This window comes from Patiria miniata, unplaced genomic scaffold (assembly GCF_015706575.1).
Source record: "Patiria miniata isolate m_02_andy unplaced genomic scaffold, ASM1570657v1 HiC_scaffold_20, whole genome shotgun sequence".
Taxonomy (NCBI): domain Eukaryota; kingdom Metazoa; phylum Echinodermata; class Asteroidea; order Valvatida; family Asterinidae; genus Patiria; species Patiria miniata.
Genome location: NW_024037059.1, coordinates 30,076,880 through 30,102,647, shown reverse-complemented (window position 1 = coordinate 30,102,647; position 25,768 = coordinate 30,076,880). Strand labels below are relative to the sequence as shown.

The 25,768-nt window shown below is 42.5% G+C and overlaps 1 protein-coding gene and 1 pseudogene across 1 annotated transcript; one reads left to right on the top strand and one right to left on the bottom strand.

Annotated features, from left to right (window-relative positions):
- Positions 1-4,390: 4,390 nt before the first annotated feature.
- On the top strand, positions 4,391-11,547 carry LOC119728002. Its single transcript, XM_038200081.1, has 3 exons — positions 4,391-6,306; positions 9,691-9,876; positions 10,475-11,547. The coding sequence occupies exons 1-3, from the start codon at positions 4,391-4,393 to the stop codon at positions 10,785-10,787; spliced, it is 2,415 nt and encodes an 804-aa protein (XP_038056009.1). The 3' UTR covers positions 10,788-11,547.
- Positions 11,548-18,545: 6,998 nt separating this feature from the next.
- On the bottom strand, positions 18,546-25,394 carry LOC119728001 (annotated as a pseudogene).
- Positions 25,395-25,768: the final 374 nt, after the last annotated feature.

Here is a 25,768-nt window from a genome sequence, read left to right as displayed (position 1 = left end):
CCCCCCCCCCACCAATTAAATTTTCACCGCTATGACTTCATGCCTCTTTTTTTTGCTTTGTGTGGGGGGGGGGGGGTGGGGGGGGTGGGGAGCGCCCCCCCCCCTCGCGAAGCCCATGTTTGTATCGTGGATACCTTAATACATCCTACTTTCAGTTCTTATTTTCAACCCTCCTTTTTCCATTTTCATATTGTTAAAAGTATAAAATTGAAGGCCTATTTGTAGGCATTTTTAACAGTTATACATGCAAAAGGAGTTATAAAAATGCATGCAGTGGTGATATTTGTGCAATGTCCATTTTGTGCTTCCATAGACAGAGTTAGGTTGCCTGTTTGAACTGTGGACTTTAATTTCAATATCATTTGCAGCATTGTTAGTGTGTAGGCCTATATTGAACTTGAATAAAGACCATTATCATAGGGTTGCTATCTTTACGGTACTGTGTGACAAAAATAGCAACTGGTTTTTCCAGTGTTGAGTAAAGGAGTGAATTAACTAGCTGTTGTTGCACCATTCATCGCTTGAAGAGGCCTGACATGTACACGTATAAACCTAGGCTTACAGAACCTTACAACTTGCAAGTTAATTGATGGTAGTTTTGCCATCCTTTTCTTTTTTTACATTTGACGGAAGTTTCACGTTTGTGGTGGGAAACTGTTGATCCAGATAAAGTAGGTGAGTTTTGGCGTTTTGGCTGGATTTTAAATGGTCTTTGCTTTTCGTCCGTTTCGCTTTGTTTTTGAACATGTCAAATGTAGCCTATAGGCCTACCAGGAAAATTATCAATGCATCAATGTTTAGCATTTCAGTGCATGTGATGCGCAAGTACATGTAGGTATGTTTGTTATAAACATGACGCTTTTAAAAAATATCGAATTCTCTTTTCTGAATTGAAGTCTGAAAATACGAGTCTATGTCTTTTTACTTTTGGGCCTTTTTACTTTTGGGTCCTTTTTACTTTCGGGCCTACTCCCATTATTTTTATCTCTCAGAGTTGTAATGACTCTAGTCATTGACTCGACTCGAGTCCGACTCGAGTCACAAAATTTGGTGACTCGACTCAACTCAAGTCCCTAACGGAAAATGACTCAACTCGACTTGAATTACTGTGAGCAAATGACTCGACTCGACTCGAGTCCCTCATCAGAATGACTTGACTTTGAGAAAAATATTTGCAATGACTTACACCGGTGCCGGTTTTTGTTCAGGTCACGTTAGAATGTTCATGAATATATACATGGTTTGATCAGTGTCCCCATTAGTTGAATGGCGATCAGCTGGCACCACCTTTATATTTTCATTAAGAGCATGGGCGTCGTTAGGATTTTTTCTAGAGGGGGGCAAAAATTTTTTTTGCCAAAAAATGCTTGTATTTCTCAACACATTCTCGATTTATCAGTTTTAGAGGGGGGCAGGGACCTTTTGCCCCCCCCCCAACTCATTAAATTTACACCACTTTGTCCTTGCGCCTCTTTTTCTTTTCGTTTTTTTTCTTTTTTTTTCTTCCTTTTTTTTTTTTTTTTTTTTTGCTTTTCCAGGGGGGGGGGGGCAAGTGCCCCCCCTGCCCCCCCCCTCGCGACGCCCATGATTAAGAGTCAAATGCGGTGTCACCACATGTAGTAACCCGAACGAAAATGAAAAAAGCAAAAAAATGACTTTCTCTCTCGTGATTATTTATTGTATAGTGTTCAAATATTTGTGACTCAAATTGACTCGAGCTACATAATTGACTTGACTGGACTTGACTACAAACTGTGACTCGACTTGACCTTCTTGACCTAATGACTCGACTCGAGTCGTGTCACCTCTTAAAATGACTTGACTTCACTCAAGTCACAAAAATCAGTGACTTAATCAGTTACAACTCTGTTATTTCTGCATATTAAAAGATATCGGCCATATATCTGTGTATTAAAGAACAGTAAACAACCGCTGTTCATTTTTAACTCCCAATGAGTTAGCATGCAGTCAATTAGTCAGTGTAAATACAAATGTATCCCAGGCTGGTGTGCCGTAAAAGAGATGGGTTCATGGGCGTCGCCAGGATTTTTTCTAGAGGCGGCAAAAACAAATTTTGCCAAAAAATGCTTGTATTTCTCAACACATTCTCGATTTATCAGTTTTAGAGGGGGGCAGGGACATCCCCCCCCCCCCAACTCATTAAATTTACACCACTTTGTCTTCGCGCCTCTTTTCATTTTCTTTTTTCCCTTTCTTTTTTCTTCCTTTTTTTTCTCCTTTCTAGGGGGGGGGGGGGGGCCAAGTGCCCCCCTTGCCCCCGCCCCCCTCGCGACGCCCATGGATGGGTTGGGGCATAGGGGTGTGCACTTATGGGTATAGTAAAGGAACTGGGTACCCTATTGAAAAAATATGGGTACCTGTTAAAGAAACCCAAGCCAAAAATTCAAATCTGGAAAGTTGCTGTTCAGATTGTTCAGAAAGGTCTGCATGATAATACTACCACATCGGTGAGGCAATACGGCTAGATAGGGTGTATACTACAGTGAGCGCTTTAGCTATGTGGTAAAAACTGCAACTTTTGCAAGCATCATAAAACATGAAATTAGTTTTGGTTTTCCATGTATCCTTTTTTTCATTTTGAAATTTTCCCAATGACATTCCAAACATTTCTTTTTCATTGACTGAGAAGTTAAGTAATTTGCAAAGTTGGTTACGGGTACTCGATTCCATAATCTGGAACCGGTTCCTGACATTAACGGTCAGGTACTCGGGTACCCGGTTCCGGTCTGATGATGCACAGCTGTATGGGGCAATCACCTGTTTGTGATGATTTTGAACTGTTTCAGACACAGAGGTTTGTTCTCTTTTGATTAGGTTACACTTGAAATATGGCGGAGGCTGCAGCCAATATTTCAAGTATTGAAGAACAGTAAACGGCCGCTGTTAATTTGTAACTCCCAATGAGTTAGCGTGCAGTCAATCAGTGTAAATGAGTCATTCTATAATTTAGGGGTCAAATACGAAAAGTTGCCTTTTTTTGTTTTATAACTAAATAGGAAATGTATTCAAGTTAATGATACTTTATGTGTAACAAACTCCAATAAAGTTGCATTGATAAAACCTACAAATTTGTTATCTTGATCCCATTTAGTTCCTGTTTTGATTAAAAAATAAAGCCGAAAATTCTCAAATTTTGGCTTAACAAGTGGGACAAAAATTAGTCTCAAAAAAATTATATTTTTGCCTCCTTAGAAGGTAAACTATGCCATTTTTTAGGTTAAAATGATGAATAGGAGTAACTCAATTTCAACATAAGATACAATTTTTAAAGAAATAGATGTGTGAAGATGTGATATGGTGCTCCCCAATATTATGGTTTCACATGTAACGTTTGGTGTCCCCCGGTGTCCCTGTTACGTGTGAACCAATTCTGCTGTGTGAAGTGTCTTGCATGATTACATTGCTTACTTTTCCTTGGTAATTAACAAATTCTGTCCATTAAATAAAAGGCTAAAGAAAAAAACAAGACAGCGATGCTAAGAAACAAAAAATATATGACCATTTGTAATGTTGAAATAATTTCACACGTAACATGGTGTCCTGTGGTGTCCCAGTTATGTTTAAAGCTTAGTGTTTTTAATATTCCAGATGACATGAAGTTGTTAAGGATCTCCTTTCTGCTGAAAAGGCTTGCACTTTACCATCCTGATGGAAGTAAATACATTTCATATTATGAAAAACAAGATTGACCATAATTAAAATAACTTCAAGTTTTTGAGCCCTTTTACTGCAATGTCCCATTTTGGACCCCAATTTATAGAATAACCCAAATAGAAATGTACGTATCCCAGGCTGGTTTGCCGTAAAAGAGATGGGTTGGGGCATATAGGGGTGTGCACTTGGTTAGTACAGAAACCAGGTACCCTATTGAAAAAAATATGGGTACCCTATTGAAAAAAATACGGGTACCCTATTGAAAAAAATATGGGTACCTGGTACCCGTTAAATAAATTCAGATTGTCCATAAAGGTCCGCATGATAGTACTACCACATCGGTGCAGCAATTATAGGCTAGATAGGGTGTATACAGTGAGCTCTTTAGCTATGTGGTGAAAACTACAACTTTCGCAAGTATCATAAAATGTGAAATTGGATTTGAATGCAATGTATCCTGTTTTTCATTTTGAAATTTTCCCACTGACATTCAAAACATTTCTTTTTCATTGACTGAAAAGTTATCAAGTAATTTGCAAAGTTGGTTACGGATACTCGATTCCATAATCTGGAACTGGTTCCTGGCATTAACGATCGGGTACTCGGGTACCCAGTTCCGATGCACAGCTCTATGGGGCAACCAGCTGTTTGTTATAATTTTGAGCTTTTTCAGACACAGAGATTTGTTGTGTTTTGATTAGGTCACATCTGAAATATGGCGGAGGCTGCAGTCAAACCTGTGTGGAAGATCAGCCAGGGGCATCTGGAATGTCCAATCTGTTGCTGTCTTTTCAAGGATCCCAAGATGCTGGACTGTCTCCACAGCATCTGCCTGAAGTGTCTGAAAGAGATGATGAGCAAACAGAAGCCAGAGACAGAGAAGATTACATGTCCAGTCTGCAGGAGAGAGACGCAAGTTCCTGATGGAGGATTGCAGAGTCTAGCTTCGTCTTTCTTTCTTAGCTCTCTTGTCGATGAGGTCAAACAACAGAAGGCGGTATTAGGAGAAGCATCGGCACCTACCACCACTTGTGACTGTGGAGAAGGCAAGGAGGCCACTTGGAGGTGTCTTGATTGTAGTGATAACCTCTGTCAGGAATGCAGGAAAACCCATGGGAGGGTCAAGTCCACCAAAGACCATCAAATCATTTCATTGGGAGATTGGCAGGAATCTAAGCTGCCTCCAGCAGAACATAGCAAACCCATCACCCGAATGTGTACGATCCACACTGACCATCCTCTGTGTTTCTTCTGTGACACATGCAATACCTTAATCTGCTCAATGTGTGCCACATTAGATCATCGGTCGGCAAAGCACAATTTATTAAAGATTGATGACTCTATCAGGTCCTTCCGCAGTGAGGTTGACAACATACTGCAGAAGTTCAAGAAGAGCAGGCAGCACTTCAAATCTACTGAAAAGTCAATCGAACATGCACAAAAAAGATTGCAAAAAAAACTGGCTCAGGCTCGTAGTGGTATTGATGCAAAAGCGGAGGCAGAAATCTCTAAAATCAGAAACAAAGCAAAGCTTCTCACCGACAAGGTCAACAAAATCGGTCAGGAGAGAGACAGTGAATACGAAAAGGCGCTCACGCACAACCGTGAACAAATGGAACGCGCAGATCAGACCATCGCAGCAGTAAATGACTTGATGAGTCAAGCCGATGATTTCGAGCTTTTGGAGCTCAAGCCAAAGGTGATGCACAACTTGGAATTCCAGAAGGAGCTCAAGTGTGAACCGGCCAATTATGGTCTGTCGTTCATTGGTGTCAGATTTCAAGATGTTGTGAGTGATGCAGATCTTGGGGAGGTCTGTGTCAGCGAGAAATGGCAATTAAAGGAAAAGTTCGGCAAAAGAGGTACCGATGACGAGGAATTTGACTTCGCCACAGCTGTTGCATGTTTCAGAAATGGAGACATCGTAGTAACTGACATAAATTCGAAACTATTATCGTTGTTTAGCTCAACTGGTCGGTATAAAACATCGGTCGCTCAGGGAGATGCTAGGCATCAGTTAGAAGCTCCTCGGGGCGTTGCGGTGTCCCATGATGATCTGCTTTTTGTCACAGACAAAAAGAAAGTGAAGGTTTTTGACAATGAGCTCCACTTTGTTCGCGAGTTTACACCTTTGGCTGACGATGTCGATGAGCTATCAGAGAGTGACCTCACTGCTGTTGCTGTTGCCAGTCAACGAGTAGCAGTCGCTGACAGGGGGAGAAAGGTCATCAGTGTCCACAACCTGGACGGATCGTTGATTGCAAGCATCTCAAATAACATGGTTAGCAATTACCTGGCAATAAGCACACTTGGCTGTTTAGTCTTCACAAACTTTGAGGGCCAAAGTTTGCTGTGCGTTAACTTTAAAGGCAAAGAGATGTTCAGGGTCAAGACTTTAATGAATGGCAAAGCTGCTAAGGCAACTGGTGTCCTGTGTGAAGATGATGAGACCATCTATGTCGCTGTTCATTCTGGCAAAATCAGAGGTGCTGAAGTGCAGCGATACGATTCAAATGGTGCATTCGTAGCAACGGTAGCTCAAAGGTTGTACAATCCATTAGGAATGGCATTCACCCCCGCTGGCGACGTAGTTGTCGCTGACCTACACTCCGTTAAGATCTTTGAGCGGATGTGATTTGCATGATTATGGCCCCTCTGAAAAACTAACCGCTGTACTTGAACCGAGGCTAACCTACTGATATGATTTGCCTTACAAGGCCCTGCAGAACATAACCAACGTTGTAGTTGAACCAGGGCTATTTAGATCTGCTATACATTCCTGAAATTTTGATATTCATCCAAATTGTAAAATGTGTTCGAAATTGCATTAACTGGTAATGTTGGTGTGTTTTAGTTAATAGCCTCCCTCAACGTATTTCGGCATGCGCGTTGGCCTACACCGCATTATGGGGGAGTTTTTCATTGTTAGGCAAATTAGGACCAAGTTATGGGGACTTTCTGCTATCCCCACAGCGTTTTCGGTCCCCACAACTGTGTGAGTAGGCCTATGGTGTACTCTCCAATAATAAAGTCGGCAAGAGAAATCCAATCATAAACAGTGGAGAAAGAGACAAAGCGTTGAATGTTTCTTGAACCGTGTAACAGTTTTTGCTGACAAACTATTTTGAGATTGAACTGGGACCGCAACTTCTTAACGTTCGACATTCAATTCACAAAATTGAATTTACTACTGCAATGTTGTAAAATAAGATCATCACTGTACGTAATGTTATAATAATAAAAAATCCATAAGTTTTATGATATGTCTTAAAACTTAATGAAGCGTATTTTGCCAATCTTCATTTTGTTCAAGTACATTGTATATGAAACACAATGGCACGTGACTATGTAAATATTCAATTCAAAGCTTTGTACATTTGGCATGTTTTGTTAATTCCTTGGATCGCAAAACTGACAAACTATATCACACAAATCATTTGTGCAATGTCCATTTTTTGCTTCCGTAGTAAACACGGATAGACTGCCTCATTGAACTCTAAACTTGAATCAATAGCGTTTGTAATGTTGGTACATGTCGCTGGTTTAGCGCATATATGTACAGTGTACATGTACGTACCGGTTGTGTACAGTGAGATTTTTGCCATTAGGCCAAAAAAAAAATAAGTCGGTCTCTGGTCAGCGCGCCCGTCGATTTTAATCATGCGCGTCGATCTTTTTTTTTTCCAAACTGTTCCGCGGTAGCTCCAACAGCGCCCTCTATTTCCGCACCTCCTCAAATTTTTTTTACCAAAGAGCACCAAGGAATGGCAAATTGCACCAAGGCAAATGATCGAAAGCACCAAGGCAAATTATGGAGGACACCAATGTACATGAGGACACCAACAAAGCAAAATAGTACCCACATTGTCTGTACAATCCAAGCTTGAAGGAAAAAAAAAAAAAGCCCCCCAAAAAAAAAACAAGCCGCGTCGCCGCGTCAATTCCGGAACTTTGGTCTGACCAGAGACCGAATATATATTTTTTTTTGGCCTTAGCTATCTTAAACCAAGTAAGCTTTCAAGCCAGACAGGGGAATATATTGCGATCGCGTATTCCTTCTGTGAGTCCAAGTTTGTTGGTGCGTTGAACAATAGAGGACAATAGGGTCCCCAATTCCCGAGAGGTCCTCAAAACATATGGGATGTCTTCCTAAAAAGTACAAACCCTTAGAGGGACAATAGGGGGTCCCTGATTGCAGGCAAATAAACACTTATCTGTGTGTGTGTGTGTTCCAGTATAACTGTATAAAGTTAATTCAGTCATCACTCTCAACCAAACTTGAAAGGTGGTTTGTGGAGAGAAGGCCGACGTAAAACAAAATCCTTTCCAATATGGATATTTACGAGGTCTCTCAGGAGCGCAGCTCAGATTCTTACTAACTGTATGTACATGTACACAAACTGACTAACATGTCATTAGATTCAATAGATTGTAAATATCTGTGTTGGAAAGGATTTTTTAACGTCGGCCTTCTCTCCAAGGACTTACGGTGATATTGTGGGTTTTCAAGGAGACATTTTGTTTTCCTTGTGGGATAATCCTGTGTGTAAGGTTGAGTTTTGACTTATAGCTAGTGAATATTTTATCTATGTTTTATGATTTAATTTCCTTCTTATGCTGTAAGCACACGTTTTTACAAAAATGCTTTAGTCGAGCAGTTCTTCGCTTGTTCTTCAAGTCATTTGTCTGTGATTTGCTTGAAATATCTGGACCACCTGTTGGTTGTTTCAGTTGATGAAAACATATGTACATGTGCCTATACACACTTCTTCACAGCCCAATATTTTCGGTACCATACACATGTACATGTACATCTGACTTGGATGACAGTCCTACATGACTGATGTTCCTAAAACAATTGTGAAAACAGCATGCCGGGGGAATCACGCAAGTTTGACTTGCAGTATTTTTTTTCTGTCAATCCATTTTTTAAACCTTAGTTGTTCTCTTATTCTCCTAAAATTGTATCCAATTGTTTATTTTACTCCTTGGCAAATTCTTTCTTGTGTTTTTGTATTCGTTGTTTGATCCAGATTGAGTTTTCTTTTGAAGTATTTGAGAAAATTGTCTTTTATTCAAGGATTTTTTTTTTTTGGGGCATATGAAGGATTTTTTTATGAGACTAAATTAAATTTTTGAGAAATTAATTTTGTTTCCTTGATTTTTTCTTTTTTTTTGTCCAAGTTTCTAAACATAAATCACGACCTAATCATTTGAGCCAGGACTTTTTTCTTAATGAGCCATTTTTTTGCTGTTACACACAGCCAAAAAGACAATACAATGACTAAAAACACTATTCAAGGCTGACAAAGTACTATGCATGTAGCAACCAACATAGAAACAGCAGCATATGCACATGCGTTTTGCATGTTGCGTGTTTTGTTCCCGCGCGCTTCAAAGTTAAGTTCAAACATTTCATGAAGGGGTAGTTCGGAAAAAGACAGTTTTCAATCACTATCAATCACACTGAAAATGAAGAACATCTTTATGAGATTTCGGTTAAATTAATCAGTTATCCCTCAAAAGCAAGCGGTGGGGCGTTATAAAACAAACATTGACTGCTTTCAACTTGAAGTGAAACTAGCCTCCCTCGGTGATCCATGGAGCATTCTATTTCCCTGGGTGTCACCTCGGGAATAAAGAACGCTGCATGGATCATCTCAGGAGGCTAGTTTCACCACACCAACCAAAGTAGTCAATACTTCTTTTAAGTTCGGGGATTCAAACAATTTTTGTTTGTCATTCAAATATAGGGTGCGTTCGAGTAGCTCACCCGGATCAAGTCGGGTATAAAAGGCAGACGGGTTAGCCACGAGAGCTGTGCTAATGAATTGCTCAAAGGCAGGCCATTGTGAGCCTCACGTGACGTCCGTAGCCGCGGCCATAGCCACTGACAAAACACCCTTTTCAAACTGAGTTTTTTCTTCAGATTTACTGCTTTTCCGTCAATCAAAATATGTAAAAACGCTGGGTTGGTATTATAACCTCTAAAGTCGCAATGAGATTGTGACGGTTTAAAATATACCCCCCCCCCCTTTTATTTTCCGGACTATTTCTTATGCACTATATCCTTACGCCTCTTTCATTATTATTTAAATTATGTAACAATACACTCTTCCCGGCCCGGCAAACGGCCCGCCGCACTCCATCTTCTGTATTTGAAGAGACAACATTAGATTTACTCTTCTCTTCATTTTACAGGTAAATACTTCTTTATTTTCTTATAATTCATTACTTCTAGCTTAAACTTCAATTACTCATCTACTCATATCTTACGTGTTCATTTATATTTTATTAAGCCTTTTCTACGATTTATAGTGCATTTTCGTGGTTAGCAATACTTCGTTTTCTTGGACTTGTGGTATAGATTGTTACGACTTATTCCTTATTCTTAGACTTACAATCTAGCTTAATCCTTAATGATATAGTCCTAAACGGGAGTTGTAATAATATTCTTGTAGTTTTTTGGCAAGAGACTGGGTGTGTTTTAAGGTATCGTTTTGTAATTAGTCCTAAAACGGACGTAGCCGCAAGATGGCGGCTATCGCCGATCTTCTGGCGGGAATCGCCATTTTGGTTTAAATGATTTATATTTGTCATGCTTTAGCCATCCCTTTGATATTTCACTTTAGTAATTATTGTTTAGCATTTGCTTTCAATTACTTGGCTAAATCGTCCATGGAGACATATTTTACTTTTAGATACTTTTTATAATTTGTCATGTAAATATTTATTTAGGCACTCCATCTTCTGTATTTGAAGAGACAACATTAGATTTACTCTTCTCTTCATTTTACAGGAATAAAACAACAGAGATAACAGAGAATTTGCTTCAGCCGTTCCTCATTCCCATTTCGACACCGATCCCCCCGGTGTCACATTTGGTGGAAGATCCGGGTATGAGGAAATCCATCAACGGCCGTACCTGGTTGACGAATTCTTACCTGTTGTATCTGCTACATCGATCAAGATTTCACCTATCAAGTGCTGACCAGCTATCATCCGAGCTCCAAACAGCGAAGTCCTGCTGTCAAGAACCTATTGCCAAGCCACAGCAGCCAGCCTTGGTTGAGCGTCGTCGGTCGGATGTTCCAGTGGCCGATCACCACTGACGAGCCCGATCGCCACCCAAGCTGACCCACTGACGAGCCCCTGCTGACGATCCACAGCTATCAACCTTGGTTGTGCGTCGTCCATCGGATGGTCCAGCGGCCGATCACCATTGACGAGCCCGATAACAACCTAAGCGGACCCACTGAAGTCCCTTCCCCCCATGACGAGCCTGATCGCACCAGAGTTCAAGATTCTCCCCCGATGAGCTACGGCAACACAGCTAGCAGTCATGTCGCGTCAATCCGTGGACATTCATCGCGTCCTGAAGACCTAGCTAAAGGGAGCCTACATCGTCCCTTGGTGTTTAACATTGTCATCGGACTGTTTGCTGTATCTTCCCGAGGAACTGAGATCGCGATCGTGGACTTTTTGAACCCTTAGACATCTAGATGATCTATTGATTTGCCGTCAGCTACTTTGACACTATAGTTTCGAGTACTGTCCGCCGTGAACCCTCTCACCGTAAACGCGCAACCGTTTGAGCCGGCCGGTTACTGCAGAACCTGCCGTGGAGTTCGTTACGTGCCGGGAGTCAAGAGCCCCGACCCAAGACCACTGAAGGACAACAACGGACAGTCAAGCCAAGTCGTCAAGCAAGAATCAAGATTCAGGTATAAAGGCAACTGGTTCAAAATAATTAATTGAATAGAAGCACTTTATAACCAAGCTGGTTTTTACACTGTCATTGTTTGATAAATTCCATTACTGTGAATGGTTCTCCTGTTGTACGGCAGGTGGCAAACGTTAATTCCATCCCTGGCCAAGTGTCACCAAGAATTCGCTGTGATTGACAATCATTGTTTGGGCTGCGTTGAAAGCCAACTAGTTGAGTTTACGGCATTGCAAGATTGACTCTCTTTCTCACACGAAAAAAACCGCAGGAGACCGTTTGCCGTAAATCGTTGTTTTGCCCTGCTTTATTTGCCTCCCATGTACAAGACGGGTGCCATTCGCGAGACTGTTTTGGTGTTAATTACGAAAAATGTTCCAAGTGTCAGTTGAGTACACTTACCGATTGAACTTGAATTGAAACAGTTGAAGTTATCGAGAAGTTGAATTTAAATTCCTATTTTGATCGATACGAGCAGTAATAGATTTGATCTTTTTTTTGCATTTTGTTCGCTAGTTCAAATTTGTTTGTGTTTATTGTTGACCTTGACGTTGATTACTAATTAACTGATTTGATTCACTGATTCATTGATTTGATTCACACTAATTTATTGTTCGTGCATTTTTGATTGATTGGTATTGCCATATTCGTTTGATTTTAATTGATTGTTGGTGCTGATAATTGGTTTTTCGGCCTTGATTGATATTTGATATTCCTTGATTTAATTGATTGATAGTCTGATTTGCCTAACCATTTTTGTCTTTTTCGTATTACATTCCATTCTACTTGACATTGCATTATTGTTTGACTTACCTTTGGATGCCTGGTACATATTGCATTGTTGTTGTGCTTGGTCTTTTAGTCAACTGTTTCCTCTCAGACAAAATGGCTTCTTCTCGAAGACCTTCTGTAGAAGACCCAATGTATCCAACCCCTGCAACAGCTCGCTATTCGACAACCCATATACCACCTGCTGCTGCCCATACTACTCGCCATGACAGATCCACTGAGGAGGTAATACCATCTACACCAATCGCCGAGCAGTTCCTAGCTGAACTTGTGGATATCGAACGACGGATCTCAGAGAGTTGTCTTCGTCCACACAAGCAACCGCAACCCGGATCTGCAAGCAGTGGTCCGAACAGAGCAGCGCCCATGGGAACTAGAGTCCCTAGTGCTCCGACACCCATCTTCCAAGGTTACACACCTCTAACCCCGACCAACAAACCAATGTCTCCTTCAAATCGCTACCAGCTGATGCCATCACACCAAGTCAAGAGCGTCCCGATTTACACTGGCCGTGAGGGCTCAAGTCTTTGCATCGAAGACTGGGTGAGGGATGTCAAATATCTCATCGACAACACAGCCATGCCACCTGAAATGCAGTTTTCTACGATCGTCCGAAACCTTGGAGGTGCAGCCAGGAAACTAGTCTTGAACCTACCCCCAGAGGAGCAAACACCGCACCATGCCTTTGCTGAACTGAAAGAGCAATTTGGAGACGCATCCATGACTGGTGATCCCCTGGCAATATTCTACGAGCGATTGAGGCTGGCAAGCGAATCGCCCAGTATATACGCAGTTGAGCTGGAGGCGACACTACGGACTGTAGAGGAGCGGATGAACAGCAGGCTTCCTCTAGCCAACCGTAATAGCATGCTCACACAGCAGTTCATGCGTGGAGTTGGAGACGAAAAAATAACCAACCGTCTTGCTCCGATGAGGCCCAGGGACATGTCGTTCAGAGAACTGCAAGTGGAACTTCGACAAATAGAGCGAGAACAGCGGGCTTCAGCTCTACTTCATTCCAAAGCTGTCTCCAAAGCCCAGTCCCCACAACCCACGAGTAAGGTCCAGTCACAACCGCAACATGTTCCAGCACAGGCAGGCCAACAAGCACCACCTCCGCCAAGACAGCAGAAAGCAGATACCACCTTCAAACTCCAGAAGGCTACGAACAACCAACCAACAAACCGACAAAGCCAAAGTGAAGAAGTCATTCAAGGTCTCATCTATAAGGTCGAACAGCTAACCAGAACCGTTGAGTCCTTGGCGTCTAGACCTTACTCTCCTTCAAACCAGCCGATGTATCCTCAACAGCCTACTGACAGGAATGTCTTCGTCTGTCACCGCTGTGGCCAAGAGGGACACATAGCCCGTGGATGTCGGAACCTTCCGTTAAACTTCCAGGGGCCCCGGTCGGAGGGCAAACCGGAGGCCAAGAGTCAAGCCCGAAAGTGACAACACATCTCAATTCTCCTTCAGACAGTAGACAAAACGCAGCCTCGAATTTTCAAGTGATTGGCCCAAATAATGAAGATACCGTAGAGATCAACGGGGTACCACATCGAGCACTGATTGACTCCGGCTCGCAAATATCATCTATCACAGAGGACCTATGGAGAGGACATCCACTACTTTCTGATGTCAGTCTATCTTCAGCAGACATTAAGATTGAGGGTGCCAGCGGTCAAGAAGTCCCCTACTTGGGAATTCTTCCCGTCTCCGTCACTATTCTTGGTATCACCTATGATGACGTACCGGTCTTCGTGGTCCCCTCTGACAGCTATCGCCAGCATGTTCCTGTGTTAATAGGCACGAATGTAATAAGAGTAACGAAGAAAGACCAGCATCATACAAGAGGAGACAACTTCATGGAAGAGCTGAAGACAGAAAACACTGCATGGCACACTGCATACATCAACACAGCAACGCTCGACCAGGATGACCAGTCTGGTAGAATGGGCTACGCCAAGTACGTCGGCCGCTCCCCCCGGAAGATAAAACCAGGTGCTGAGGTCGACATAATTTGCCAAGCCCCTCCGAGCCCAACAGGTCGTCCATATACTGCCTTAGTGGAAGGTCTCCCAAACAGCTCATCCAGTCTGAGAATCGGCCACCTTTTAGCTGATGTTGGTCAGGACAGAAGGGCTCCAGTGAGGATGTGCAACATATCCGTCAAGCCGATCATCATCCCGAGAAATTGCCGAATTGCTCAAGTCTCGTCAGTTCTTCATGTGGAGGAGAATAAAGGTTCTGCGGAGGAACCACTGTCTTCTTCACTTCATCCAAATGAAGGGTTCATGCGTGCTTACATGAAGAACAAGGGAGTTACTGAAAAGCTGACTAGCCTTATACCTTCACTCGACCTTTCAGAGTCTACTTTTGACAACGAAGCCCAGAAGAAGCAAGTTCTCCATCTCCTTCAGAAATACAAAGATGTATTTTCTGCAGATTCTCTTGATTTTGGCCGAACCACTACCGTGAAGCATACGATACCACTGATGGACGAGCATCCTTTCAGACTTCCTCATCGGAGAATACCACCTCTCCAGTACCAAGCTGTGAAAGAGCAACTTGGGAAGATGGAAGAAGCAGAAGTCATCCGCCGCAGCAACAGTCCATACGCCTCACCAATGGTTATCGTCCACAAGAAGGATGGGTCACTACGAGTCTGCATCGATTACCGCCAACTGAACAGCAGAACCATCCGTGATGCATACCCTCTCCCTCGCATTGAAGAGGCTTTAGACGCTCTGGGCAATGCCAAATTCTTCACAACGTTAGACCTTACATCTGGCTATTGGCAAGTCGAGGTAGAAGAGCGAGACAAGGCGAAAACAGCATTTACCACTCCGATGGGCCTCTTTGAGTGCAACCGGATGCCTTTTGGTCTTCAGAATGCCCCAGCCACCTTCCAGCGGTTGATGCAAACCTGTCTAGGAGACCAGAATTATTCCACTGTGCTGTTATACCTCGACGACATCATCGTCTTCTCCTCGAAATTCGAAGAGCACATCCAACGGTTGGAGAAGGTGTTTTCCTGCTTGCGACAACACGGCTTGAAGTTGAAGCCTTCCAAATGCCATCTCCTTCAAAAACAGGTAACGTACCTCGGCCATATAGTGTCTGCAGCAGGAATAGCAACCGATCCTGACAAAATCTCGCAAGTCAAGGACTGGAAGACACCTTGCAACCGCAAGGAACTCCTTCGGTTCCTGGGCTTCACGGGATATTATAGACGATACATCAAGGGCTACTCTAACATCGTGTCACCACTATACAAACTCACAGCTGGAGACCCACGACGAAGAAAGAAGGGCAAGAGCAAACAGTCTACGTCAGTCCCTCCATTCACATGGACAGATGAATGCCAGAAGTCTTTCGAAGTCCTGAGAGATCTGATGACGTCAGCCCCAATACTTGCATTTGCTGACTACACTAAGCCATTTCTCCTTCAAACTGACGCCTGCGGTACTGGTCTTGGCGCCATTCTAAGCCAGATCCAAGATGGTCAAGAGAGAATAGTTGCCTACGCCAGCAGAGGTTTGACTCCAGCAGAAACTCGCTACCCCGCTCACAAGCTTGAATTTCTCGCCTTAAAATGGGCTGTCACTGACAAGTTTCGCGATTATCTGCTGGGCAACAAATTCACTGTATGGACGGACAACAATCCTCTCCTGTATGTTACTACTACAGCTAAGCTTGACGCCACGGGTCAACGTTGGGTCGCTGCCCTTTCTCAGTTTGAGTTTATCATCAAGTATAAGCCAGGGAAAAGTAACTCTGCAGCAGATGCGCTGTCCAGAAAACCCCAACCAGAATCGTCAGCCTCTATATCTTCCTCTCGAGATGAAGCTGTAACGATCCCATGCGACATCGTCCAGGCGATATGTGGAGGTCATCCTCTTTCTTCACATCCCTACATAGAAGCCCCATCGTCAGCCGTCCAGTGTCAGGCAGTGACTCGTCAGCAAGCAAGGCTTCCTTCAACAATGGAAATCCAGACCAACGAGAACGAGCTCCCCGGACTGTCACAGAAACAACTAGCGCTCTCCCAGCGTGACGACCCCAACATCTCCAGGGTGATCTATCTTCTTGAGAAAGGTCGAAGACCAGACTCACACGAACGACAACAACACCCGAATTCCCTCCCCTACTTCAGAGAATACGACAAGCTAGAGATGAAAGACAACATTCTACATCGCGCACGAAAGACAGCAGAAGGAAGCATTTCACATCAGCTAGTTCTTCCAGAATGCTACAGAGAAACCGCCATTACTGGTCTCCATGACGACATCGGCCACCTTGGCTGCGATAGAACCCTAGAAATGGTCCGAAGAAGGTTCTTTTGGCCAGGGATGGCTCGAGATGTCAGGATTCACTGTCTTCAATGCAAACGATGCTGCCTTCGCAAAACATCTCAGTCCAAAGTCAGAGCGCCATTGGTCTCCATCGTTACAAGTGAACCGCTAGAGCTGGTGTGCATAGACTACCTGAAGTTAGAGCGCTGTAAAGGTGGCTACGAAAACATCCTTGTAGTCACAGACCACTTTACAAAATATGCACAAGCCTTCCCCACCCTGGACCAGAAAGCTGAAACGGTAGCAAAGGTTTTGTGGGAGAACTTCATCCAGCACTATGGATTTCCGGCAAGAATCCACGCCGACCAAGGTCGAAACTTCGAGGGGCAAGTCATCCAAGAACTCTGCAAAATTTCTGGAATCAAGAAAAGTCGCACGACCCCCTACCATCCTCAAGGCAACGGACAGACCGAGCGTTTTAACCATACGCTGTTAAACATGCTTGGAACGCTCGACACAAGCCAAAAGAAGAACTGGAAACAGTATGTAGGAGCTATGGCACACGCCTACAACGCTACACGCCATGACACTACAGGATACCCTCCGTTCCTGCTGATGTTTGGTCGTCACCCCAACCTTCCAATAGATCTCATGTTTGGAATTGGCAGCACCGATGACGACACATCCCACGACTACGACGATTATGTGCAGAACTTGAAACGGCGTTTGACCTCTTCATACGAGACAGCCAGTAACTTCGCAAAACAGGCCAAACTCAAACAAAAACGCATATACGACAGCAAAACACGCGATGCCCCTCTACAACCAGGTGACCGTGTCCTAGTGCAGAACAAACACATCCAGGGAACTCAGAAATTAGCGAACAGATGGGAAGACAGCCCCTACATCATCGTCTCCAAACTAGAGAACCTCCCAGTCTACATGGTCAGATGTACCTCAACCGGCAAGGAGAGAACTCTCCATAGAAACCTGCTCACGCCATGTATGTTCCTCCCGGTAGAAGATGACATGGAAGAGCCCAACGTAGTCAAAATCGAAGAGCCCATGCATCCAAAAGTTGAAACCAAGGCAGTCCCAGAAAAAGATGAACAGACAGAAAGATGCGACAAGGAGAAAAAGACCGAAGTCAACACTATGGCCGATGATGGTGAAATTATCTTTCTTCCGGTTCGAATAGAACCAGAACCTTCTTCAGAAAGTCATCCACAATCTCCATCAAATGGTCCCTCTGTCTGTCATTCATCGGAATCTCCTTCAAATGCTTACTCTGTGGCTCCGTCATTGAACTCTTCATCAAATGCTCAACCTGTTTCTGATTCTCCATCAGGGTATTTATCAAACTCTCCGTCAGAGCATCGTCCCGAGTCCTATCAGTCGTGACAGTTGACATATTCGTTCGAGTCCAGCTTACCTGATGCGGCTGAATCTCCTTCTCTACCCACTCCTCAGCCAGTTGCAACTGATGTTTCTAGACCAAAGAGAGTCAGGAAACAAGTTGACCGACTGACCTACGACTTTTTAGGTCAAACCAAAGAGCAGCATGCTAGTGGTAACTCCCACCAAGCAAAAGTTGAGAGAGGAAAAGCTTTGTTGGCCAAATGGAAAAGTTCTGAAATGGCCACAAGCAGGAAAAAGGCAGCCCTGAGATTGTTATTGTGTAATTGATATAATTGATATTGTCTTATGTATCCATTTTTTATGCCATACTTATTATTAAATTGTGTGAATAAATACATGTGTTTAACTACGGATTGTATTTGCATTTATCCTGATGAACACTTTGAAAGATTGGAAAGGTGAACTAACGTGGTTGAATATGAATAGATCACCAAATTGTTGACTTGTCATAATTGAGTGTATAATGAGTATTTCTGTATAAAATATGTTGATATGTTGTAAATATTTTTTGATGTTACCAAAAGTCGAGGACGACTTTTCTCGAAAGGAGAGGAAAATGTGACGGTTTAAAATATACCCCCCCCCCCTTTTATTTTCCGGACTATTTCTTATGCACTATATCCTTACGCCTCTTTCATTATTATTTAAATTATGTAACAATACACTCTTCCCGGCCCGGCAAACGGCCCGCCGCACTCCATCTTCTGTATTTGAAGAGACAACATTAGATTTACTCTTCTCTTCATTTTACAGGTAAATACTTCTTTATTTTCTTATAATTCATTACTTCTAGCTTAAACTTCAATTACTCATCTACTCATATCTTACGTGTTCATTTATATTTTATTAAGCCTTTTCTACGATTTATAGTGCATTTTCGTGGTTAGCAATACTTCGTTTTCTTGGACTTGTGGTATAGATTGTTACGACTTATTCCTTATTCTTAGACTTACAATCTAGCTTAATCCTTAATGATATAGTCCTAAACGGGAGTTGTAATAATATTCTTGTAGTTTTTTGGCAAGAGACTGGGTGTGTTTTAAGGTATCGTTTTGTAATTAGTCCTAAAACGGACGTAGCCGCAAGATGGCGGCTATCGCCGATCTTCTGGCGGGAATCGCCATTTTGGTTTAAATGATTTATATTTGTCATGCTTTAGCCATCCCTTTGATATTTCACTTTAGTAATTATTGTTTAGCATTTGCTTTCAATTACTTGGCTAAATCGTCCATGGAGACATATTTTACTTTTAGATACTTTTTATAATTTGTCATGTGAATATTTATTTAGGCACTCCATCTTCTGTATTTGAAGAGACAACATTAGATTTACTCTTCTCTTCATTTTACAGGAATAAAACAACAGAGATAACAGAGAATTTGCTTCAGCCGTTCCTCATTCCCATTTCGACACCGATCCCCCCGGTGTCACAAGATCAACAAATAATTACATCAAGACTTCAAATAAAGTTGATTTTTAGGTTCACTTGATCTTTACCACTGTCCGGCCGCCATATTTGTCTGTTACTAGGGCTGAACAACGCTTGCGAGTAACGTATTTCCACCACTGACTCCGCTCCACGTAAAGAAAATAAATGACGTACCTTCATGGCAACGAGTCCTCTCTCTACTAGATTGTATCCCCCGAGTTCCTCCAGTACCTGTCTGCATTCAGGACTCACATGAATCTTGAGCGCTATTAAATTGATGGGGTGAGGAAAAATAAATTATTCAAAAGCAAAACGAAAAATACCAAAGAAAATCAATTATGCTAAAGAAAATCAAATAAAAGCTTCTGCTCAAAAGTATAAAATATCATGAACATTTTCCATGAATAATTGAAGTTGGGTTATACCATAGAGCTATAATAAATTACTAGAGCACTAACTTGCTGTACACATGAAGCCTGCATGGCCCAAATTTATGGCTCTGCGTACCACAAAATTCCACGGTTACTATCATCATTTTGTGCTCACTATGCTAGCACAATTCTGCACTTACCCTATAAGCACAGAATCCTTAGGTACAGGACATACGCATGCTCACAAGCCAAAATTCCTCGCTAACCCATGAAATACGCTTACCGCCAGCAGGGAATTTTATAGTAAGCACGAATTTTTGCTAATGGTATTACAGCCATGAAATTGAGCCCAGTTGCACGCATCCATATTTGTGCACAAACCTAGGAAAACTCGAAATTTAGTATGGCTTTAGTACAGCTATTTGCATATCTGCATTTGTATTCTATACCAGTGTGTTATCGAAGCTGATACGCCCACAACCAAAAAGCACAATTAGTACATGAGCGTTTTATTTTGCTCTGCGCAAACCTGCGCAAACTCAAACTCATAGGTGCTGCAGATGTCATTTGCCGTAACATTTTTTTACAGTCACACTCACAGAAAACGCACTTACGTTGTTTGCGTAATGTACTTGCGCCTTGCCTTTTAATAGAGTACATTATTCGAAATCCATTCCGTGTGATTTTATTATGTTCTACAAACACGCACATGAATTCAAAATGTCTGCGCCCAGGACAGCTTCAAAGTATCATGCATGGGGTCCACAGCGCCAATGGAATGAAGCTTTCCAACATGAGGTGAGGCTGGTTCATACTTCACGCTTAATTACGTTTGTGCGTTCACTTTCTCAAATCCATATATCAGCATAATTTGAGTTGTCTTGTGTAACAAGATTCTACTTACCGAGTCCGTTAGACTCCATACGAGACGCTGTGTTGACCGTGTCACCAAAGAGGCAATACCGAGGCATGGTCAGGCCAACTACACCCGCCAAACAAGATCCTTGAAAAAAGTCCAAAACAATGAAGAAATTGTCATACATACACAACATTATCAAGCACAAATAGCTTGAGCAGAGCTTGAAGTTGTGATTCACTTTTGACTGGACTTGTAATGTACTAGCTTGTGACTAGACTTGTGATGTACTTGTGACTGGACTTGTGATGTACTTGTGACTGGACTTGTGATGTACTTGTGACTGGACTTGTGATATACTTGTGACTGGACTTGTGATGTACTTGTGACTGGACTTGTGATGTACTTGTGACTGGACTTGTGGTTTACTTGTGACTGGACTTGTGACGTACTTGTGACTGGACTTGTGACCAGACTTGTGATGTACTCGTGACTGGACTTGTGATGTACTTGTGACTATAGACTTGTGATGTAGTTGCGATCCATCATGAGTACCTCGACTACAAGCAAAGACAACGATCTTACCTGAGTGAATACCGATTCAGAGTTTGAGTTTCTCCTCTTCTTTGTGCGGCACGATGAAACTACTAAAGCCCTCCAGCAAATGCCATGCACCGGAGGAGATCATACCGGCGTGACGGTTGCCATTACGGAGCGGTAGGCCGGAGACCAGCATGTAGGCATCGCCAATAGTTTCAACCTTTGTAAGACGTTATCATTTATTATTGGTTAGTTTTGCTTTCAGATATAATAGAAAACATGTTTACATCTTTTTTTTGACTTAATGTAACTTGGAACTATTAGCTAATAGCACATTTTAACGTCCTGTGATTTACATTTTGTTGCAAGTTTGGTTTTAAACAATCTGCTGGGTTATATGGAATAATTTACCTTGTAAACGTAATAGTTGGAAATGATGGCATCGAACAGCGTGCACAAGGCTTTCAACAAGTTAACGACCTGGCAAGTTGAGAACAAGACGTTAATGGTGAAAATGCGGGGATAGGTTTGGTTTGCAGTAATTTGAGATGACAATTTGAAAAAATTTGAATACACTAAGCCGCTTTTCAATTTTGTATTTGTATATTGGTACCTATAAAACTATACATGCAACTATATTTATGCAATGAACGATGAAAAGGCGTATATGAAAAGGTGGTTTAAGAATAAATTTAGACCTTTAAGTCAAACCATTGACGAAATTGCCACACAATTGAAGCCCCAAATCTAACTGAAGAAATCTCATGCATCTCATACATGTACTTGGCCTTAAAGCTACAGTCCATCATTTGCAGCTATCCAAAAAGTAACTAATGTAATTATTGTTGAAAAACATACTCAGTTGAAAGATAGTAAGGGGACTAAACTCCCTGTGAAATTCTTCTTTCTGGCAAGCTGTCATTTTGAAGAAATCAACAAAAGACGACCTTTCCAATGGTGTGTCTAAAGAGGCACCGTTGGAAATTTCCGTTAGTAGTTCGTTTTTTTATGCGGCAAAGTGCGCGCAAGCGTTGACACAACGCACACACGCGCGCGGTTGCTACACGACATCGTGTAGCAGCTGCAATCGGATCAGTGAGAACGTGTCTCAGACACTGCATTCAGGCCCAATTGAAAACACGATTCAGCAACTTTTCATTTGAAATTGAGATCCTAGAATGCTGTTTTTCTCGGAATATACAGCTGAAGCTGAGCTGAAACTTCATCAAGTTAGTTGTTAGCACCCTTCTTTAGATTTTGAGCACGTTTGTTGCTTCAAACGAACAAAATGCACAAATTACAAATGATGGACTGTACCTTTAAGTGCATGCTTAGCCAGGCCCGATCATAAACCTATGGACTCCGTTCACGAACCCAGAGGGCGCTTTTTGACAACTTTCGAGAGCCCTAGTTGGAGAGACGCATCATGTGCATATGGCGTGAAATACGCAAGATTAATTGTTTTGCGGATTTGCACCAACCCGTAGCTTCTTCACGTGAACGTCAGCTGCAATGCGTTCGAATGTAAAAATAATAGTGTAAATAATAATAAAAGCTTCTATATAACGCTTTATACTAAAAGCTCTTACCCATGAACATGAGCACCATGTTTCCTGTCAGGGTTCAAACCCAGTACCATGGCACACGAGTCGAACACTGTAACCATTGGCAGGGGCGTAGCAAGGTCATTTTTATTGGGGGGGGGTGGTTTAAAAATGTCTTGAAAAGGGCACTTGCACGTCCGTGCTGAAATGTAGACAGGTTTTTTCTCCCGACAATTGGCCTCCGTGAAATCACATGGGGGGGGGGGGGGCCTGGTATGGGGTGCTTGTTCAGAAAAAAAACTGGCACTTGTTAACAAAAGGAAGGCACTCTTCACAAATATGGGGGGGGGGGGTAGGCGCTGGTGAAAAAAAAGGGCATTTGAATGGAAAAGGGCAGTCTTTACAAAATATTGGGGCGTTTATATCCCCCTTACCCCCCCCCCCCTCCCCACCCCACTGGCTACACCTATGATTGGCCAACAGCGCTCCACAATGTCCCTCCCAGTGGTCTTCCCCAACTTTCCCTTTATAACCGTCGAGGGGTACCTGTGCACGAAGTCTATAGGCTGGGGCTGGCATGTGACGACAGCATATGTTTTGAATTTCTGCTGCAGCCAGGCTTTTTGTCAATCTTCCTCATGGTAGTGTAGTGCCCGTCTAAAATGTGCATGTTCGGGAAGCGCAAATTGCTTTGCCGCTGGTATTGGTTGCATGCTTGCAGAGTTTTTGAGAACAGCTCGTGCGAACAACGCACGCGATTCAATGGTGTTATTTTGACAGGTTGAATGCACACTCACGTCAAAGTTTGTGCCAAGTTTGAAGTTGTTTGGGCGATTGGTTCTCGAAAAAGCTGCAAAAATAGTGCAGATATTCACCCCTACTGGACAATGGTATCGCCCTGCAGAAAGGTTGCTCAGTTGACCGCCTACTATGGTCGCTCAGTCGACTGCAAAAAATAATGTGCCCGACGCGTGCAGCCACCACGTACGTGTACATACGGAAACATATGGTATGCAGTGCTATTCACCCACACTGGACAATGGTATCGCCCTACAATGCATGTGCCCTTCCTTTTTCCAGTGTTGCGTCATATTGAGCACGCACGCTTTCACTTAACCCTAAAAGGGCCGGAGGGGGGGGGGGGGGGTGGGCAGAACTTTTTCCGCAATAACCTTGAAAAAATTTTCACGACCCGAGCTGTTATGACTTTTAGCCTCGAGCATCTTTTGATACCAAAAAATTTTCCGGCGCTTCGCATCGTGAAAACTGAATTTTCTCTTATACGTCGTGTACACAGACGTAGAATTGCCATTCGTACATATGAATAATTAATTAGCCATAATTCCAAAACCCTTTGACCTATAGTCATGAAATTTCTTGGGTATGTTTATGAAGAGTTGCTCTATGCATGTACCGAGTTTCAAAATCTTTCGTCACTTAATGGCCAAGATCTTAATGGGGGGGGGGGGGAAAATCCCCCCCCCCCCCCCCGAGAGATGGTCAAAATAATCCGGTTAAACATGATGTCAACAATTGATGGTCTAGATAGGTGGTGGTTTAGGCTATAAATACTGCCGCATTTGCCTCAGAAAATGTTGCTTTTTTGCAGCTTTTTTGAGAACGGCTCATCCAAACAAATTCAAACTCGGCACTGCACACTCTGGAGTCCCGAGCAATACACCCGCCGATTTTCAACTTCATACGGTGCCCGGTTCTGAAGATAATCAAAATACACACAGACAGAGATTTCCGGAATTATAGTTAGATTAGCCCGACTGCGTCTGGCCGTACAGTACTATCGCAAGCTACTACAGAGCTTGCGACAGTACTGTACGGCCAGACGCAGTTGGGCTATAGTTAGATATACAACACTTAGCTTTTGCTGTAATTTTCAGAAATGGATGGATTTGGGGGTTAGTATTTTCAGCAAATAATGTTACACTGACCTGTTTAAAGTTTTTGTGTTCATAGATACTGGCGGAAAAAAACAAGAAAAAATGCTGTTCTTGTAGTCTGGTTGCCTGACTCTACTTTATATGAAACGGACCAATTTATAGATGTCGAGGAATTGTCAGATCAGGGAACCAGACTAGCTGGCTTGTGGACTAACTAAATTTGGTGAATTAGGGGCAGTATTTAAAAACAAAAACAAGTCATTTTTTTTCCCAAGCCGACCATCGTTGGAAATGGATTCCAAAATTCCACTTTTCTTAAAAATGACATCACACCTAAATGGTTTCATAGGATGCTTGAAAGAATTTTATTCACTCTCAGTCAAGTTAGGTATTTCATAATAATTTGGCAGTTTTGTTTTTGGATGTTTGCAAATGTTGTTTATTACCTTTAATTTAATTTCATCAAGCTAGTTTGTATATTTTTTTGACTTACGTATCTGCCAGTTCCGAAGAATGGAGCGAGTTGAACAGTATCCTTGACGTCCCATCGTCCGGTCCTTGTACACATAGGTCTTCTTGCCGGGTCTTAGGTGTTAAGATCATGACCGCCTCGTATGCCTTAGTGGTCTTCTCGTCTTCATATGTAGCCCAGCCGAGAACTATGACAAACAAAAACCCACAAGGACAAAAAACAACAACCGTACAATAAATAACGCCAATACTGGTGTAGTTTAGAACTACAAGAGTTCGAAGGTTTGGCGATCATGTAGCTTGAGAAACTCTAGCTTGGGAAACCCCCTAGCTTGAGTAACTCCAGCTCCAATGCTCATAGGAATTCGACATAGAGCTGGAGCTAAAACTATGTTGTAGATACTAGATTCTAAGTAGCCCCATGTACAAAAAATGTACAAAAATGTGTCGCACTTTGCCAAATTTTGATTTTCACATTTAGGCTTAGTTTGTAGGTTTTTTTTTTGCTTTTGAAGCATACTCACCCTCTTTATAGCCTAATCAGAAAGTGCTGCCTTTTTCAGATGTCTAATTTTTGTGAAACTTCATGTTGAAATTTTGATACGCAAACGTGTGCAAATGAATCTGGAAATTTCACGAAAAATAGACATCTGGAAAAGGCAGCACTTTCTGATTAGCCTACAAAGAGGGTGAGTATGCTTCTAAAGCACAAAAACCCTACAAACTAAGCCTAAATGTGAATATCAAAATTTTGCAAAGTT